The sequence below is a fragment of the Rhinolophus hipposideros genome (assembly GCF_964194185.1).
Source record: "Rhinolophus hipposideros genome assembly, chromosome: 25".
Taxonomy (NCBI): domain Eukaryota; kingdom Metazoa; phylum Chordata; class Mammalia; order Chiroptera; family Rhinolophidae; genus Rhinolophus; species Rhinolophus hipposideros.
The window spans coordinates 14,534,059-14,554,765 of record NC_138071.1 but is presented as its reverse complement, the minus strand read 5'-3'; the positions used below and the strand labels follow the sequence as shown (position 1 = coordinate 14,554,765).

The 20,707-nt window shown below is 50.6% G+C and overlaps 1 protein-coding gene across 2 annotated transcripts; it reads right to left on the bottom strand.

Annotated features, from left to right (window-relative positions):
- Positions 1–1,355: 1,355 nt before the first annotated feature.
- CPA5 (carboxypeptidase A5) lies at positions 1,356–19,676 on the bottom strand (the record flags this gene model as incomplete). Of its 2 annotated transcripts, XM_081038720.1 has the most annotated exons (11): positions 1,356–1,578; positions 2,056–2,140; positions 2,427–2,626; positions 5,871–5,961; positions 6,411–6,521; positions 6,872–6,973; positions 8,134–8,235; positions 9,444–9,542; positions 17,141–17,275; positions 18,321–18,402; positions 19,561–19,676. In XM_081038720.1, 11 exons carry the CDS (start codon positions 19,674–19,676, stop codon positions 1,391–1,393), a joined length of 1,311 nt encoding a protein of 436 aa, XP_080894846.1. In that variant the 3' UTR covers positions 1,356–1,390. The 2 variants fall into 2 exon arrangements, with proteins under 2 accessions (XP_080894846.1, XP_080894847.1); XM_081038721.1 differs by lacking the exon at positions 2,056–2,140.
- Positions 19,677–20,707: the final 1,031 nt, after the last annotated feature.

The following is a 20,707-nucleotide window of genomic DNA, read 5'->3' as shown; positions in this document are numbered from 1 at the left end:
ATGCCCACTGTGTCATCATGGCCACTGGCCAAATGACCCCCTGGCCTTGGCCTTCTTACCTCTATCTCCTCACCTGCAACCTTCTCATTTATTTGCTCAGAGTTCTCAACAGCTATACCCAGCCATACAGTTACTTCTAAATCACCTCTCCAGACCCCTTACTCATCCATTGTTCATCTGCTGCCCAGGTACTATGTTGGGCATGGGCCTTACCTAGAGTTTTGATCACCACTGACCCCCTCCTTCCACTAACGGGTCCAACCTGTATATTCTTGTACGAGTTGGATGGAAAGGGGAAACTTGTTCTTATTTAACCCTGCTTTTTTCCCTGTCTGTGATTTGTAGTAAAACCCTGTATTCTGTAGCCTGCAGGGGCCAATTCACAGGTACCCACAATCCTTTTCTTTCACAGCAACAACAAACGGCTGGCCCTTGCAAATGAAAGTCTTGCTTTCTGCCTCAGACCCATTCAGTTCTCCAGTTGCCTTCTTGCTTCTTGGGGGTATCTTCCCTCCCTCTAGAGTATGGCAATTAGACCTACTATTATTGCTTCCGATGGTGGGGGAAGGCAGAAGGTACCAGGAAGCTTGAGGATGATGGAAGACAGCTCATCTGCATCTCAAAATATTACCCCTTCCTCTCCCTTAGATAAAGTCCTCATTCAGCACATGGCCTGGCCTGAACTAACTGCTCAGTGCATGACAGCCATGATGATGATGGTGAAGAGGAGGAGAAAGATTCCTTCTCCCTGGATGTGTGGTGCTTTGCTGGGTTGGCTCTGACTGGCTATGACTCTGCTCCCAAGACCAGCAGAGCCTATGAGGGCACCCAGGAAGAGCAGGTTACAAACCAGCGGCCTGTTCGCTCTCATTGATGGGATGAGTGGGATCTTCTGGCGGGAGGGGCTCTGAAATGTGCCCCTGCACCCTACCCAGCAGGGGAAGTGAAGCAGGAAGAAGAGGAGACTGATCTCTATGCTAACCTTTCCCTCAAAATGCCAGAAACGCCACCATTCCTTTAGGTCAAACATTGTCCCCTGGGGTCAAAAAATGTAAATACCACCAAGGGGACAGTGTGTATATTGGTAGCTTCCAGGGGGTGTTACATGTTCTGGGCCCCGAGAACTCCACAAGAGGAGAAAAGGTAAGTCCTGTCGGCCCCCTCATCCTCCTGCATACCTAGGGAGCGAAGTTAAGCTGCCCTGTCCCCTCCTCAGTGCTGAGCCCAAGGGGCCAATGCAAAAGGCCACCAAGCTTGTTCAAACTTGCTTTTATTTTCTAAGGGGTCAGGGCAGGGGTGTGGGGGGTAGGGTACATAATTTGGGGTTTAGGAGGAGCCCCAGGCCTTGGGGGAGAGGACGAACCCTCCTACTCTGCCCTTGGTCGTGTTGCTAATACGGGTGATTCAGGGTGTGCTTCATGATGGTCCGAATCGCCATCCACATCTCCTGGGCCGTGGGGATGATCTCTGTGGCCGGCAGCAGGAAGCCATAGCGCCCGGTGTCCCGGAGCTCGAAGCTGAAGGAGTACTTGATGCCGCTGTCATAGGCCCAGTCGACGGTGATCCCGCTGGCCACATCTGGGTGCCAGCAGGTAAAGAAATGACCCCAAAGGAAGACCAGGTTGTGGCCACAGGTACAGAGGTATCCTGAGTGGAAAATGGGCCCTGAAGGCCAAACCCCATCCACCCCAGGCCAGGCCAAGCTTCCTGACTCAGGTCTCAACCTGGGCCCACCCAGCCCATTCTCTGCCCCGGCAAAAAGAAAGCTCTTTGAGGCCACCAGACTTAGGATCTTCCCCTTCCAGGAACATCCCAGTAAGCCAGGCATTGGGAGCTGTGCATTAACTAATGCTGCAAAGAAACAGCTCCCTATTTCTGGGTACCACCATTCACCCTTCTATCCAAGCGCGAAAATCAGCCCTGGGCCAGCCCAGCCAGATCTTTGTTACTGCCCTGTGGCCAACACGGCCTGCCAGTCAACAAAGAGCCTGCACGTGCCCCACCCCAGGTGGACGTGGTGCCTGAAGCAGCAGCCAGGGGAAGGGACACACTCACAGAGGGTGGTGCTGACGCTGCCATAAATGTACTTGATCCCATGGACCTCATACAGGGCTTGCACTGCGTCCTTGGCGAGGTTGTACTGCAAGATGACATCAGAGGATGAGAGGCCAGGGCTCCCCACACCTCACACCCTCACCGGCTGCTCAGGGCAGGAAGGTAGGAGTCCTGGAAGTTAAATGTGTAAATGGTTCTCATGAGAAGGAATCACAGCACCGCCAGCTTTGAACTGGATCACAGGGGAAAACAAGCTCCCCCCTCCTCCCTACCAGGGGCTGACTGGTCCACATCCTGGTTTCTGAGTGAGGGCCTGAACCCTCTGGGACTCTACTGGGTGCGTCCCGCAACCTCTAAGCGGCCAATCTCACCAACTCCTCCTGGTTTGAAACAGGCTCCAACAAGTGGCCGTAAGGGTACATGAGCATCTGAGAGTAGCTATGGATGGAGATCAGGGCCTTCATGTTCCCATGGGCCGTGAGGAAGTCCACAATGGCAGCCACCTCTGGCTCTGAGTGAGGATAAGGCCCCCGGTAAGTCTCTGAGCAGGGATTGTCGTTAGAACCATTTCCTGGAAGTAAAAGAAAAAGACACCAAAAGGGTTTGAATTCCTAGGCTTGGGAAAGACAGTGCTCACAAAATATCCATGTATTCCTTTACATGTCCCGGCCTCCTTTGCAGTGTGGTTGAGACCATGTGACCACTTCTGACCAATGAGAATGTGAGCAGTAATGGTACGTCACCTCTAGTTCGACGCTGTTAAGACCAAGCATGACTTCTCCACACTCTCTTCTGTCTGTGTGGTTGGAAGCAAAACACTCTAGATGGAGGAAGCTACCATGGAGTTTGTCACCATTGGAAGAGAACTGCCAAGGACAGTCCCCTACCCACATTGGACTTCAGGTGCATGAAAAACAAACTTGTGTTGTGTTTAGCCACTGAGATTTGGAGGAATATTTGTTACTGCTGCCTACCCTAGCTAATATGTCAGAAGATTGTAGCCAAACTACAACTCAACAACTCTGTGGAGCTCACTTGGCTTGTCCTATGGTTGAGTCCTGACTGTGGTTCCATTAGAAAGGCGGGCCTGCCTCAGCAGTTGCCCCAGAATTCTCCAGGTCTCCAACCCAAACTTCCCCTATGAGCAGCAACCCCTTCAAGCTGACCCTTCTCTGCTGACCCTTCACCGCCATGGGGAAGGCTTGGATCAGCTGCATGCACAGACTTGGTGTCTACTCAAGCTTTGCCACAACCACTGCCCCAGAAGCAACATGGACCTGGGGGGGCAGGAAAAAGAGATTAGATCCCCATAGTTGCCCAAGGCTGGTCTGGGAACCACAGATGCAATGAGCCTTTGAAAATTCTTCTTGGGGACCTGAGTTGGGGGAGAGGGCAAAGAAAAGCTGTTTCTGTTTTTGTTCACAAATTTAATTTGTTCCCATCTCCTAGATTGCTCCCCATCTCTTTTTATCCCCTTTCCCTCCTAATCTGCTTTCCTCCCCTCCCCAAGGGCCATGGCATGGAGGACTGGGCTGGTCTGGTAAGATTTGTGGGTTAAGGACACATTTGGAAAGAGCCATCCCAGTTCTTCCTCTCTATCCTCCTCCCCCAAAATGCCTGCACACAAGCCTGGTCCAGGGGCCAGGGACTGTCCCAACTTTTGAAGCCTCCTGAGGAAGCCAGAGCACCTCTCTTGACCCCCAGGGCAGTGGGCTGGCGGGAGAGCTGAGCGGCTGGCCCATGGACCAGTTCAGAGGACTGCAGCAAACGGCTCCTCCTCAAGGGTGCAGGTGAGGGCGGCGTGGGTGGGAAGGATGATGTACAGATTACTCATTACACAGCAATTAAATTAAAGCAATAATAAAACCATAAACAAAATCTTCCTGCCTGAGTCACCAACCCAGACACGCTATTTCTAGCCAGAGGCAATTCTGTCACCTGGGAGTACATACCCCTTGATCTGCAGGTCCTCACCTGGGGTAGGGACCCTGGTTAGAAGGGGATGTGCCTGCAGGGCGGGGTGGGGGATGGGGTGGGGGTGGGTGAGGTGCAGCCCCAGTCTGGAGGCAGCCTGGCTAACAGTGGCCCTGATTGTTGTGTCTGCCGGGAGCTACTGCACCTGCTACACTTGATGAATGACAAATAGCAACAGATGAGCTGAGCGGGGGAGGCTGAAAGCTTTGTCTGCGTTTGCAGCCCACGCACGGAAAGCAGTTCCCCTGCCAACGACCAGGTGGCTTTGCCCAAATATGGAGAAACACTTCAGGCCATTAGTTCTGGTTTGAGCTAAGCAGAATAAACTAATCTTCCCCTGACCAAATGGGAATTAGCTGCCTGCCTCTCTCTGACTTCACCAAGTCCTCTGAGCCTGCCTGTTTCACAAGTACCTGCTAATGGATTCATTAGCTATTTAGTTTTTCTTCTCTAAAAATGTAATTTGTAGCAAGGGGAAATCTCTGGAAGGACATGGTAAATTATTAAAAGCAGTAATCTTTGGGTAGTGGGATTATGGGAGCTTTTTGTCCCCTCTGGGCTTTTTTTTTTTTTCCATATGTATGCTTTTTTTTTTCACATTGTGTATGTACTGATTTTTGTTTTCCCTGTGGTGAAACCACAAAAGTTATTTTCTTTAAGAGGTGATTTATCTTTCTACTAGCCAGTCCATCTCAGGGTCTGCAGGTACTCATTTCAGCCGGTTCTGAGGGGCCTGTCTGGATGACCTCTTGGGACAAGTGTCTGGTCATTTAGAGGTGGAAATGCCTAATTTTACATGGTTGTTCCCTTACACAAGCAGTTACACACACAGACCCAGAATCTTGAGAAATCCCCACACTCTGGGTTGGCGGGGGGCGCAGGGAGAGCTTTCTAGATGCTTTAGAGCTGTCCTTATTTTTCAATGAGAACAGAGTAAAAGAAGTCAGATTTTCAAAGTGAGGGGCCTCCAGCTCTGGAATGTTCTATGTCGTTGGTTTAGCCACCCATCTGTGAATTGACTTTTCAGCAGCAATGGCACTGTGGTCTGTGGTACCAAACCCTGATTCCCCAATATAGTGTGGGTGCCACAGCTGGGGACGGGAAGCTGTGCCCACGCGACGCTGCACTCTGGACCCTGTCCTGGGTAGACCCAGCATCCTACCCATCAAATCGCTGCGTTCCCAGGTCCACATACCCATCTCTGGGCTTTCTGGAGGCCTGTTTCCTCATCTAATCCCCATGCCCCTGACATGGTAAAGGAGATAATCAGGAAGAACACCCAGGACCTTGGGGGGGCGGGGGGGAGCTGCCCTCTCCTCCCTGGAATCACACAGCCCATCAGTCCAGGGTTATGAAGTCATCAGGTCAAAACTGAAAACCAGGCTCAAGTCAGTGTTGATAAGGCTTGGCTTATTCTGGATTTGAACTATTGTCCTGGCCTTCCCAGAGGGCAAACTTCAGGTCACAGCTCTCAGGAAGGGAGTTCGGAGGCATTTCGCTGTAGCATGCTCCCTTTAAGGCAGGACGAGAGGCATTGGAGAAGCACCATGAAGTCTGGGTCTTGAACAAATGGCAAGGCCACCTTGTGCCTCCTTAAGCCCTTCTCTGCCATAGTTAGTGAGCCCCCATGCAGGATATGTATACATGTCACACACAGGGGTAACCTCTCCCATACCCCATGGCCAGTCCTAGGCACGTGCTTGCTTGTCCCTGGCCATGAGTCACTGGCATGAGCCAACTATGACGTTGCCTCCCAAGTCAGGAGTCAAGATAATCTGTGCGGAGACACGCCAAGGACCACGTCCTACTCCAGCCCTGCCCCCAGGCCCAGAGGGCCATACCTCCAAAGCCTGACCTCCAGTTCCTGTTAAGATCCACACCAATGCAGAAGACTCCGGGTCTGTTGCACTTGTTCTTCCGCCACAAGCGATTCTGAGAAAGCCCAGGGCAGATAACATCATTCATGGGGCCCATTCTCAGGAGTGGGAGCCCCTGACATCCTGGCTAAGAACGGAGGGGGTGGGGGTCTGATGGGACAGGGAGTAGCAAAGGGAAGGAATGGCTAGGGCAGGATGGGATGGGCATGCAACTGGGCCAAGGCTATAAATCAGATTCTCTGTGGTTAAAGCCGGGGTGTGGGCAGAGGCCTGAGCACAGACTGCCAACAGTGTGGCTTTCCCTGGGCAGCAGGAGTGAGGTCAGAGGGCACAAGCCACAGCTACAGTACCAAGCAGCCCACCTGCCCCAGTGAAACCCCATGAAAGGATCTCCTGAAGAGCCAGCCTTCAGGGAACCTCAGCCCAGCTTCCCGAAGCCAAAACGACCTTTGCTCTCTCCTCCCTGAGCTGACCCCTGACCCCTTCCTTCCCAGATGCCCTCACCATGCTGTGGGTAAAAGCAAACCCGTCGGGGTTGGAGACGATCTCCACGAAGATGTCCATGGACTTCAGTATGTTTGTCAGGATGCGGTCTTTGCCATATTCACTGACAATCTGCAGGAAAGGACAGAATGGGCACGGGGGAGGCATGGGAGGCTGTGAAGGGCTCTCATACAAGGTAGAGCAGGACATTTGCACAGTCAGTGACCACAGGCAGGCATGCCATCAGGCCATCTGATACCTCCTTCAGGCAGAACCAAAGGCTCGGAATTTAAACAACTAGACGGCAGGGGATAGGTGTGGGCTCTGTGCTGCCAAAGGCCAGCTGGCAGCTGTTCCTAGGGGCAGGAGGGTCGAGTGCACCCTGAGTTTAAAAAAACCAAGTATAATATTTCAACTGGAGGTGCCCTTAAATAGTTAAGCAGCCTTGGCCCTTTGCCCCAGCCCCCATCATCCATGCTGACCTTCTTGGCAGTCCAGATGCCGGTGGCATGGGTAATCCACTCCCGGGAGTGAATTCCAGTGTCCATCCAGATGGCTGGGCGCTGAGAACCTCCAGTGCTAAACTGGGAAAAAGCACCGGGCCCCAAACACATGTGAACAAAGACACCCACAGGGTGTCCCTAGGCTGCCTGCAAGGGACAGTGTCCTCACTGCCTGGCGGGGAGCTGTAGGTGCAGATACCTGCACGTGAGCCCATGAAGTGCACAGGTGTGGGGGCCCTAGCAACAGAGTGGTGCCCCTGGAAAGCAAAGTGATCCAGCCAGAAGCACAGAACTTCCCAGGTTTGAAAGTATCGTAGAAATTTCAAGTGTTTCTCAAACTTTAAAGGGTGCGAGAATCAGTCCCCCGGGGATCTTACTAAAATGCAGATTCTGATTCAGTAGGTCTGGGAAGGGGTCTGAGGCTGGGCATGTCTACCAAGCTCATGGGGAAGCTGCTGCTGAGCGTGCACAGACCACGCTGAGTAGCAAGGTCTCAGACAAATTAAAGAGAGAACACAACCCCTGGGGAAAATCGAAGCAAGGACAGGCGAAGTCAGGTCCCAAGTTCTGAGACCACTTGACCCTTCAGAAGAGTTCCCCAGGGCATTGCAGAGAGCAGTAGCGCCTGTCTTCTCTGGGCTGGACATTAAATGCCCTGCGTGGTACACGCTCCTACGTGCCCTTCAGGACACTTCCTAAGAATTGTTTTCTGGTGGGCTCAACATTCTCCTCTACCCTGCCTCCTCCGTGACCAAGGGCACGAATTTGCCAATTTGCTCCAACTCTGTGTCCAGTGGCCCCTGTGAAGGTCTGGGAGGTCTCCCCATAGACCCAGGCCTATCTTTGGGGCTGCCTGAGCCAGATGACCTCAGTTATTTGTAAATGAGGCCACTAGGTACCTCTCTTCACATTTAACAGAATAAAGCAACTGAGAAAACAGGAAGAATGCTGACTCACCCATACTCACACTCCAAGTCCAGGGTGACAACTGCCACTCTGCCATTCCATCTTCTTAGCAACCCTCCCACCTACTTCCTGACCCAGCACATACCAGGTTAGTGCACTGTCACCTGTCCATACCTACAAGGGTGGGTCCCTGAATACCACAAACCCAAAGCTTATGGGTCACCTGAGGGCAGGAATATACATAAACTCCCACCCAGCCATGACTCCACATGGGCTCAATCTTATGCCAGACGCTCTCGCTGGAGAGTTTAGTGGTCAACACGGCTAGCTTTTACCTTTAGGACAAGAATGGATCGATTTTCAAAGCTGTGGCCAATCTGAATTTTTGAGACAATATCCGAATGCTCAGTTACAAAGTTGTCCATCCAGCTATATATCTGAAAGGAATGAAGTTTACCAGACAGGCAGTTAAGTAAGGAGGAGGTGAACCCCAGGGTATCTCCAAATATTCTCCTTCCCCCATCCCACCCTTCTTAATGCTTTCCCACCTCCCTTGAGGATCTGAAAGAACCCAGATCAAAAGTGCAAGAAGATGCCCTCCAGGCAGGCCTAAAGCAACGAGCTGTGGTTGGCGTGGATACCCAGGCCTCTCACCACAGTGCAGGGCTAAGCCTTTGCCTGGAAGAACAGCATGTGCTGAGCCTACCCAGTCCCTAGATCAGCCTGCAAGGCTCTCTCTGGTTGGATATTCCTCTTGCTTCCGTTCTCTTGGCCCATTCAATCCACTTGACAGGCCTCAGACCTCGCAGTGTTGTTTTTCGTCTTCTCGCCCCTTTTAGATTCTAAGCCACTTGAGGGCAGGGTTATTTATCTCTGACATCAATAAATACTGGCAGGCTAACTCAGTCTCTTATTTTTTCAATACATAGCACTGAATTAACAAATATATGAAAGAAAATGGTTTCCTTATCATAAGCCTTATGAAATGAGGAGAGTGAAGATGATAATGACACAATAATGTCACATCCTTTACATGGAAACGGGACCTGGCCTTGCGTTGCCTTCTGAACGGGGCATCTCTAAGTTCTCCTTGCATATTTCCCTTTATAAACAACTCACAGGCTGTCCTGTCTGCCCTACCTGGCTGCAACTGTGGTGATGAATTTTGTCCAATTGAAGGTCATTCTGTTTTTTCTACAAAATGGCCCTCTAATGTCCCTGGTTACCGGCCCCTTCTACATTCCAGTACCTACAGCTGGGGCCACTTACCCCCAGGAATGGCCATGGAGAGGTCAAGACCCCTGGGTCCCTAGCCAGTGTGCTGGATGTGAGATGCCTCTACCCGCTTCTTTCTGGCCAGTGATGAATCCCTGCCTTCGTGTTCTGCCCGTAGCCCCATTTCATCACTCTGGTCCTGTACCTGCCATGGGCTGTACTGTTGAACCACGGTCCCCTCTATCTGAATCCTGGCTTCTGGACCTCTGAAGCTGACGGTCAACCTAACAGACCTTCCCCCAATGTCTGCTCTGTACTCCCCACGTGTCAGTTCACAATCTCCCATAGAACCCAGAGTCCTTCACTAGTCTGTGCCTGAGTCTGGCGACCCTGAGGGCCCAAAGGGACAACAGAGACCACGCGGACCCACCTCCTCCAGGGTGTGGTAAGAGGAGTAACTGAAGCTACTCGTGCTGCGCTCCAGCCGACGGGACGTCGCCATGGCTTCTCTCTCCTGATCCAGCAGCACCTAAGGGACAGGAGCACACTTTGGAAGGAGAAAAGAGGGCTGGGCCAGACCTGCCTCTTCCAAGCCCTGTGTGCACAAAGACAGCATGAACACAAGAGAACGAGCTACCAGGAGCCCGAGCTTCTCAAGAGGAGGAGATGCCGGGTTTCTGGGTGATTCTTCAGCTTGAGAAGCTGGCATTCATGCCATTTCCCAAATGAGCACGGGGCAGGGAGTCTGGAGAGCTGTGTTCTAAGTCTGCCACCGCCACTAACGTGCTGTGGAAACTTGGCCTTTGTTGCCTCGGCTTGAAAACTGAGCCAGCAGGACCTACCTTCCTTGCCCATCTCACAGGATAAAATGTAGTAATGGATTATGAAAGTGTTTCGGAAAAAGTGGTCATGGTCTACTGCCAACGTTGCTTTTGCCACTCGAGACACTCTGTTGAGTCAAGGTCCACGATGAGGCATGAATACTGACCAACCCCTGCCCGGGAGAACAGAGGGCGCCCAGCCCCACATCTACCGGAGGGAGGGCCCTGGAAGTGGCCTGGACAATTGGTGCCCAAGCCACTTGGAAAGCCAGTCCAAATCATTTGGGTTAAAGTGCCAACAGACATTCACTCACCATCTTCACTGCCCCTTAAGCACAAACATGGGTGAGCCAAAAGCAATATTCTTGGGTGTCAGTTTAGACTTGGCACTTAATCCTGACATGGTACTTCCCACTGATCATAGAGAGGGCAGGATAGGGTCTGGGTTGGGTTGACCTCCCACATCATCCTGGGACATTTTTCCCCTCTTGGGACTCAGTGAGGTGGGCAGGCACCCTTCACCCTAAGCTCATATCCCCTTCCATTGGCATCCAGGGCACTGACTGTGCCGCACGGGGTGTACCTGGGTCCCTCTGCCACAAAGGGTGCTGAGCAAACAGAAGACCCAAACCCCAAGTTGCCCTGGTTTGCAGCCCTCTCTGAGTCACAAGTCTTTGACGATTCCTTTGCTTCAGGCCAGAGCCTTTTAATTTACCAGGCATCTTTCTCTTATTATGTCATTTGATCTGATCAGATGACCAGATGACAGGGCAGGAATTAACCATTCATGTTTTAGAGATTAGCAGATTAGAGAGGTGAAGGGACTTAATGGCAAAGTTAACAAGGGACAGAGTTGAGATAAGAACCCAGATATCTTAGTTCTTAGCCTTGGGTTTCTTAAGGCTAGCTAGCTAGCTATTAAAATAGGAATAACAAACATATGTGTGTGTGCGTGTGTGTACACACACACACAGAGCAAAACAATGTTCAAAATGTTAACAGGTGAAAAGTCCATCCTACTATTTTTGCAATTAAAAAGTATTTTAAAATAATGGAAGAACAATACCCTAAGCATAGAACAACAAGACACTAAAATGCCAAAAAATATACCAAAATGCTAGTAATGCCTGCTGGGATCGAAGGATTATGATTTTTAAAAATTGCTTTCTTTTCTCTGTTTCTACATTTTGGCAACGTCCTTATACTGCTTCAGTAAGTAAAGTCTTCCAAATGATTAAATAATGCTAAAACAAAACCAAAAAGCCCTGGTGGCTAAAATACAGACGCAGCCATGGAGTCTTCAGTCCTGGGCCGGAAGAGAGCTCCTCCCCACCCCCATCTGCTGCAGACCAGGCAGCACACTCACCAGCTTGCTCAAGTTCACAGATTTAAAAATAGGACTGGCAATCCATGTTTGGGGCTCATTTCATTCTATTTGATTTTAATTTTTGAGTGCTGACTACACGCTAGGCAATTGTACTTGCAATATTTTCTGGCTGAACTGGCTGGGCTAGGCTGTCCCACTGGACAGCACTGGGGTTGCTGGTTGACTTAGAGATGGCTGGGGGAGGCTTGATCCTTGCTTGCACAAAGCACCACCCTGGGAAGCTCTCACAAGAATGAAATTAAAGGGTCCATATGGCTAACTTCCTAGGGCTGGTGGGTGAAGGTGCAGAACAGGGAGGAGAAAGGAAGAAGAAAGGACGAGAAGGCCGGGCTCTTCCCACACAGCCCAGGGACACCGCCAAGAAGACAGCTCCCATAAGGCTGTCCTTTGCTCCACACAACAGCTTGGAGGCAAATGGGAAATCAGCACCACACTGCAAATATCTTTCCAAACACCCTCACAGGCTTGTGAATGGATATGACACTGGCTTACAGATTGGGAATGCTCAGCTCTCACAGCTGGGCCCTAACTCCAGGAACATTAATCTACCCTGGCCTGAAAAAGACACAGATGTTTGCTCCCTTCACAGGTCTGAGGGAAGGGGGTGGGAGAACTAAGAATGCAGTCTTGCCACAGGCTGAAGAATGCCTAATTACAGCCCTGTCAGGCTTCTCAGAGAGAAAAAAAGAAAACCCTCAGAAGTAAGCCATTTGCCTCTCTGGAAGCCATAACCTGACGGGAAAGCAATACCTGGATGTAAATTAATTTATGACAGGGGTAAGGAAGGATGGGGGCATTAAGCAAAGAATAGCACCTCCAGGAAGGGGGAAGGGAAGAGACCGAGGGCCCCAAAAGGAGAAGTTGACACCTGAAGGGAATTGACACTGGGCAGCTGAACTCCAACCACAGACATAAAATGGACACAGCTCATAGGAACAGTGAGTGGGGAGCAGGAGATGGAGCACATCTCCTCGTATATCCCTGGCCTTCTTTTCCGGGCCCAATGTTTGCAACTATATGGCAGTTGCATGGCTGGTGGCAATTCTAGTCCATGCCTACATGGGGGGTTGGGAGGTAGCTGCAGATCTGGGGGTGTTAGAATGGACCCCATGAGACATCAAGGCTGACCTGTGTCTTCACTGCCCAAAAGGCGAAATCAAAACACCACACAAACAATGACAACCTCTGAGGAGGCAGATGGCACAAGAGCAGAGAGTGTCGGGACTAGAGCCAGACTGTCTCTGATGAAATCCTGACACTGTCAGCAACTTGGGCAAATTACTCATGTCTCTGTGCCTCAGTTTACTAAATTACTCATTTCTCTGTGTGTTGAGCATCATGTTATCACATACTTGAGCACATACTTCAAAGTGTTCTCATGAGGCTGAGAAGGATTAATACATGTAAAATGCTTAGAATGACATGTAAAATGCTAAGCACTTCGCCTGGCATACAGTGAATACTAGCCATGATGATGATGATGATGATGATGATGATGATGATGATGGTGACAGTGGCAGTAAGAGGACAACAATAGTCACGCCTGGGGTGACTCCAGGACTCTGGGATGGAACAATCATGGGAAGGCATGACCAGGCCATCTGGATTCCTCCAGAGGGAAGTGGTGTGTGTAGGACTTGGGATGGCAGAGTGCCCTCACTGATGGTCACTTGGTGAGTCAGTCAGCACTTGCTCTTCCCAAGGACCAACAGAGGGGCCAGTCCTTCTTCTGTCACTGCCCCGTTGGTGCGGCCATACTCTGCCTCTCCCTCAGGGCCCTGTCCATGATGGCTTCCTCCTTCCATTGCCTTCTCCTGCACTCATACCTACCTTTCCTCCTCTTCTCTAGAGCTGCCTCCCACCCCCTCCCCAGCCACACAAGCGTTTGTTGAGCACACACTGGCCACTAAGCATATGGCAGCCAGCTAAACAAAACTGCCTGTCCTCATGGAGCTTACAATATGGTAGGGGAGACAAGAAACAACATAAATAAATCACATAGGATATTAGAAGGCGGTAAGTGCCAAGGAGAAAAGTGATGCAGCCCAAAGAAGGAGGGAATTGGGGGAGGGGGGAGAAGAGTACAATTTAAAATAAGGTGAAAAGGTGACATGTGAATAAGGTTTTGAAAGCAGTGAAGAAGCCAGGCAGATATCTGCAGAAATAGCATTCCCGTTATAAGGACGGCACATGCAAAGGCCCTGAGGTATTAATCTAGTCAAGGGCCCTGAAGCAGGAATGGGTTAGGCAAGTTTGAGGCACATCAAGGAGGTCCAAGTGTCTGAAGCAGAGTGAGCAAGGGGGCACCAGTCAGTGACATGGGGTGGGACATAGATCACGCAGAGCCTTATAGCCATTTGGAGGACTTTTGGCTTTTACTCTGAGAGAGTCGGGAAGTCATTGGTGGTTTTAAGCACAAGAATGACATAATCAGACTTGCATATTTTTAAAGGACCCTCTGGTTGCTATTTTGAGACTAGGCAATTGGTAGGAAAGGATGAAATCAAGGAGAGCATTTAGAAAACTACGGGAACAGTCCAGGTGAGGGCTGCTGGAGTGTTAGCCCAGGTGGTAACAGAGGATATGGTAAGATACAATTTTGATTGGGATGTGCTGATGGGTTGGATGTGGTATATGAGAAAGGAGTCAAAGGTGATGCTAGGTTTCTTGTCTGAGGGACCGGAAGGATGGCGCGGCCATTTCCCGAAATGGGGAAGGCCGGGGAGGAAGTGGCACGGAGGTCCTGTGACGTTGGAGAGGCCCATTAGACACCCAGTAGGCAGTCAGGTATATGAGTCTGGAGTTCAGATCGAATATATGAGTCGGGCTGGGTCTATAAATACGGGAGTATTCAGGGCATTGAAGGTATTCAACGCCATGATCCTGGATGAGGGGGCAGAGGAGAGGTCAAAGGACAGAGCTGAGAAACAGGAAAACAACATGCAAAGGAGCAGCCAGTAAGATGGAATAGCCCAGAAGATTTCTAGGTTTGCTCTACAGGGAAGTGGAGAAATGGGGTGATAGCTGGAGGTGGGAGAAAGGGATCAAGAGAGGATTTTTTTAAGATGAGAGAAATAATTCTATATTTGTATGCTAATGGGAGTGATTCAGTAGAGAGGGGGAAAATTGGCAAAGCAATATTTACACTAAATTGTATTCTGCTCTAGCTGCTGGGAGCATGGGTGATTTTTGTTTTCTCCTTTGTGCTTTTCCCCTATTTTCCAAATTACCTAACATGAATATTTATTAATTTTGTAATCAGAAGAAAAAAAAACATTAAAATCCACAAAGCTGATTGCTCAAGTGAAGCTTTTCCACAGTGACTCATCCTAGGGAAAGCTAAAAAAAAAAAGAAAAAAAGAAAAAAAAGAAAAAAAACAACCAAAGGGCTTAAAAGAACGAGGAGGTAAAGAAAAATGAAATGCAAATAGCTCTCACTCAGAACCTGATCATTTCTTGCCTGGCCCACTGCAATTTCCTCACCACCTTCCTGCCCGTCCATTTCTCTGGCTCCCATCAACATGGTCAGTGTCACAGGGATTTTTCTTAAATGCAAATCTGATCAGTCGGAGACGGCCCTTAGTTCCTCCGTGGTTTGGGGGATACAATCTCGCCCTCTTCACCAGGCAGAGAATGCCCTTTGTGATCTGGATTGTTCTCATCGCCAATCGGGGGCCCCCTTACCCTCCCAGTCCCCCTTCTGGGCTCTTCAGCCACACCGTAATTACCCGCCTTTTCAGAGCGACTTGCCGGGCCTCTTGTCCTCGCTCCCATAGCAACCTGCTCCTCTCCATCAGTGCACTCATCCACTCCTTTGTCATCACTGATTTACTCCCTCTGCCCCCCGCCCCTATGACACACCAGCTCCCCTGGATACAGGGACCGGATTTCTTATCTTTGCATTTCCAGCCCCTTGCCCAGCACACAGTAGGTATCTCTGTATCTGCGGGTAGAACAAATGAGCAAAGGAGCCTACCTCTTCTATCTCAAGCGTCCCTCTGATCATGGTGGGGAGGGGGAGACTTCACTCCTCAAAACTCTCCAGTGCCTCTGGCTAAAATGAAAGCCAGCATCAAGGCTTTTTAACGTCCCTCTCAGCCTAGGGCTATGGAGCAAACACACCCTTTTCCTCCTTTCCTTCTCACATCCACTAATTCAACTAACATTTATGAAGCTCCACCTAAGTGGCAGGTCCTATAGTAGGTGCAGGAGTATAAAGATAAATAAGGGACGTGGTCCTGGACCTTGAGGGACTCAGAGGAAAGGGCTTTGGAGACAAAGACCAGCACATATTAATACGGTCCCTCCCTGGGCATGCTCTTCCGGAACTTGCCACTAGAGTAATTCAGCAGACAGTTGTTAAGGGCACACCACGCAGGCGACACTATGCCAAAAATAGGTTGAGAAGATGCAGAAGACAGGGAGAAATCAGACCTATGCATCAATAGCTAAAACATAAGCCTGGAGGCCAACAACCTGCGCGGTGCAAAGCCCTTCCTCCCCTGTTAGCACCTCTGAGCTTTCTTCCTCCTGGACACCTTCCCCCATCATCACCACAAATCGGCTCAATGCAGCAGTCTCCCCCCTCCCCCTACCCCCAGCTCCCTCGAAGCCAAAAATCTGATCTCAAGTCTGACAATCAGAGCTTGATGTGTTGCAGAAAGTGTGAGTTAATGAAAATCCTGCCCAGATGGGTCGGGACCCAGAGTCCAGGGCATTTTACTGAGAAAGAATAAAAAGCCCCCCACCCACCTCCAGGGATTCCAAAGGTGGGGACCCCGGAAAAGGGCAGGCGGATGAGAATGAGGACGACTAGCTCCAGAGGAGCCAGTGAGGAGGCTTGGAGGTGCCTCGGGGGCCATTCCTGATGTGCGGAAATCAACAGAAACATTGTAGAGCCCTCTTCATATCTGTTTGCCAAATGCTGCAGGGTTTCCAGGGGGGAGCGGGAGCAGGGAAATGCAAACTTCGAAATGCAGGCATGGGCTACAATGAGAACTGAGTGCTATTCTTTTGATGTGGTGGCCTCTCTCGTCTGTGGGAGTTTCCCCATTTTTGTTTGTGGGGATTTAATTAGAGAAATAGCCCACCCCCCCCACATGTTGAGCGGGAAACAGATGTGCCTGATGAGGATAAAGGTCTTTGAATGGACCTGAGTGCCCCAGCCCTGTGCTTGCATGGGAAAGGAATGCTGCCTAATGCGTTTATCCCTTGGCATGTGGTGTCAAGTGTGTGCGCTCCGGGAGACTCTGTTCCCACCCTCCCAGCCCTGAGAAGAGATTAGCTGTAGCACAACGCGGTTGGGAATGAATCTCTGAGGATACAATTCCACAGGTACACAACAGCCATCGGCAGAGGGGTGCAGGAGGAGGCCTAACCAACGAGTGACGCTCCCCCAAAAAAGCGCTTAAGGAAGGAGGCTCCTTGGTATATCCTTGAAGACAGAACAATTGAAATAGGATTTCATAGTGTTCAGAAAAGACGCTGTAAGGAGCAGCAACAAGTGGGGGTGGGGAGATTGGGGTGCCTAGGATGAAGTCTCCCTTCACCCTACCAAGGGGTGTTCCTCTGGGAGAATCCTGCAGGGGAGAGGTGCCTAGTAGGAGAGGCCTGTGGTGAAGGTGGGGGCAGGGGACAGGCAGGTCTGCAGCGGGGCTGCACTGGCTCCTCTGGAATGAAGAAATTCTCTGGTATTGGATAGCTGACACACAGCAGGGAGAGCAGGGAGCCGTTAGAAAAGCAAAGGGAGCCCTCCAGAGCTGCCTCCCTCACGGGGCCTGAAAAAAGAAAAGGCCTGAGCTATTTCGTATCTCCCTTGTCCACTTTTAGCTCTGGATGTTTTTCCTTCATGTTAGGCCCCAACCAGAAAGGCATGTGGAAGGTGAGACCCCAGCTGCAGGGTTGGGGACGGGGCCTCACCTGGATGTCCTTTATCATGATGCTGTAAGAAAGACCATGAGACTCCAGGTAAGCTTTGACATCTTTCAGTTCAGAGAAAGGAACTCTCATGTCCACGGGAAGGCTGGGTCTGGCTGGGCCACGCCAGAAGTCCACCTTGTTCACAAAAGAAAGAAAAATAGGCAGGTTTGTCGTAGGTCCTTGCACACGGTCGCGGGGGCACCCTGGAGAACCAGGGGATCTTCTCTTATACAGATCAAAGGGCCCTGGTGCCACAGTGAAAATCCTAAGGCCCAGGAGAAAGACTGGCACACACAAACAAATCCCCAAGTCACTGAGTTTCTGTCCCTAATTTCAAGCATCTTTACCTCACAGCCTCACTCACACATTGCAACTTCACTCAGCTCCAAAGAGCCATAAACCGTTGCTAAAAGTGACAGATCCACATCTGGAACATTAACGTGGTCAAGAACCCTGGTCAGAAGAGAAAGATGGCACTGCCCCCCAAACCTGGAGAGTCAGGAAAGGCCTAGCCTGGATCCCCAGGTCATCTGAAAGCTACATCTGTTTTTCAATTTATAAAATGGAGAGAATTTTTATAAGGTGTAATGAGCCCTGGTTGATAGGGGCACTTGTACAAATAGGAACAAGGCCTTTGGGCCACATCCAGATATATCTGGTTGTTTCAAAGGCCCTCAAACAAAACCCTATTATTAATAGTTGAAACAAAGGTTTTCCATTGTGGAATACTTGCAGAAGACAAATGTTCTCGGAAACAAATGTTCAGGCTGACAGGGACGAGCCCAAATAAAACACAGGTTTGTCAAGCTAAGCCCTTTGAATTGACAAACAGATGTGCCCAGTCTGTGTGCTGCATGGCATCCTACCCAGAGACATATGTACCCCCTGTGTGGCTTCAGGACATTCCGGCTGTTTTCAGAGCAGCCCCTGACAGGGTCTGCTCAGCAGCCCCCAATCCAGGACACAGGGGAGAGCCAAAGAGAACCACCCAACCTTCTGGCCAAGTGTTCCCAACCTTTCCTGAAGAGGAGCCACAGTTGATTTTTCCACAATGCTGTGATCTTTGGCAGAGCCATCGGTGGGCAGGTTTGGGTGGGGGGTAACAAGACAGGGAGCCAAAGGAGCAAGCCATGAGAGGGAGGGAGGGGCGATCGTGTTCCAAGCCCCAAGGGATCCTCACCTTCTGGGGCTTCAGGCCCTCCAGGTCCCTGAGAAGTGAAAGCTGCTTCTCATTTTTAGCCAGGACTCGAAGAACCTGGTCTCTGGAAAGACACAGGGAGGGGCAGAAGGAGCTGCTGAGAGAGATTCCTTGGAAGGCTCTGCTGCTTGCAGGAGGCAGCATGGAGAGGAGACCCTGCTACAGGGACCTGGCACGATGGCTGGGAGGCGGAAGGACTCCCAAGCAGAAGGACTCGTAGCTCTGGAAAGCACTCAAGTTCTTCCGCCCAGGACCAGAATCCCTCAAGCCCTAAGGACAGACCACCCAGGAGACTAAATAAAACGTATCAGTGCTACTGATGAACCAAATGTTCATCAGGGGAAGAAAGATGGGGAAGGAATGTGAGTGATGGAGGAGCATGCGAGAACAAGAGGAATGAAGGGGAGAAAGGAATAGACCTGGGGTGATAGGGACCGGTGGTGGCCCCAAGTACTCTTCATACATGGGTCCCAAGGCCATGGTCTGTCCAAACCCCATGCCCCCACCTGCCTTCTCCCAAGAGCTTGAGGACATGGAAGGGAGATCAGCCTCACTCTGCCTTCCAGAAGCTGAGCTCCTTCCTGATGAGAGATGGTGTAACTGAACAACCTGCAATGTGACCTCTGGGGTCTGATGGCCGGGATGGCATTGGCTCCCTCCAGGACCAGCTCTGAGACCGTCACGATGAACACACTCTCTAAGCTTATGTCCCCTCTTCTCTACTATAGACATGCCACAGAGTATCTACCCTATGGGACCTTTGGGACACTGAGAAATCATGTCCACAGGCCTGGTGTATAATACTGGTGCTTGTTGTAGTTAAAATGTCATGTCAATCTATGGCAGCGTACATAGTATTTTGGGGGTTACCAACTCCTTTCAGAATCTGAGGAAAGCTATGAATCCTTGCCCCAGAAAAAAGTACATATGCAAAAAATTTTACATATGATTTCAGGGAATTCTTAGAGCCCTAACACTTACCCACCGACCCCAGATGAAGAACTCTGGGTTTGGGGAGGGTGAGTCATACTGCTGTATGTCCTGTCCTGCCCTTGGGCACAAGAGTGGGGAGGTTATGGAGCTGAGAGTGGGTTCAGGATGGAAACCAAAGTTCTGACTCTGCTCCCTGATCAGGTCCAAGCAGGACAGTGACCTCCCCATTGGGACCCCCGGTCCCCTAGCTCCCAACAGTCCTCCCTCTATCTATGGAGCAGCCACTCACCCTGTGAAATTCATTTGGCCCAAAGCTGCTGCCAGGATACAGCTGCAGACCAGGAGCATCCGCCTGTCCACACGGGACAGCCCAGGGCCCAGGCCTCCTCCAGGGGCGCCCTGCATGCTTCTTCCTCCAGGAGAGCTTTCAGGGGCTTTCCTCACCCACGGGCATGGCCCAGGTCTCAGGACAGCACAGCACCTAAAGGTCGTCAGGCCCAGCCTGAGAATGGGCTTGTTAGGCTCTCTCCAGGGGGACCCAGCCTGTGGCTCCCACAGGCTGGGCTTTGGGAGAGCCAGGGTCACCCTTCCCCCACTTCTAGGCAAATCCTCTTCTGGTCAGGGAGAGGAAAGAGGGAAAGAGGAAGACAAAGCCCATAGCTTTCTGTCCTCCCTGGAGTTTTGCTGGGCCAGCTTCTTACGAACACCAAATCCTCCATCTCCGGAGAAAGATGAGAGCAGCTAGAGGCCCAAGTAAACTACTCTTTTCCTCCCTCCTCATTTAATTCTTTCCTTTTTGCCATCTTTCTCCTTCCCTATCCACTCACACTTTCCCTGGGGTAGGGGTGGGGGTTTAGAGAAAGAATTGGGTGCTCGCTTCCTCTCTAAAAGATCTGAGACCTAATCTCTCTACCTCTCAGTTTACCCGTCAGTCAAATGGGGTTAATAACACCTCATCTCCCTACCTCACAAAGTTTGGGGGTGGGAGGGGGGGTATTAGATGAGACAACTTTGGTAACTTGGCTCGGCAAAGCCTGCAAAGTGTAATGTATTATTATTTCAAAGGTATTAACTCTGAGTCACAGTTACATCTTAGGTCAGTACTCCAATTGTAATGGGGAGAAAGGGGAGAGAAAAGAATGGAGAGGGGAACAAAGGAAATAAATATGGTAGGAGAAGGAATTCAGTGAAAATTCCCTTTTCTCTATCTTCAGGTGGTCACCATCATGCCAAGATAGGTAGTGCATTTTCTGCTGGACGGGAAGGTCCCTGCAGTCTTTATTATAGCTCTCCACAGACCCCAGAGTCAATTTCTTGGTCCTGCTAAAGCCCCACACACCCCTCTTTATGGTCTGGGAATAGTAAGACTACAGCAGAGACCAGCGCACAAAGCAGTCATATTGGAAGGAGAAACTGAAAGCTGATGCCTGAATAGT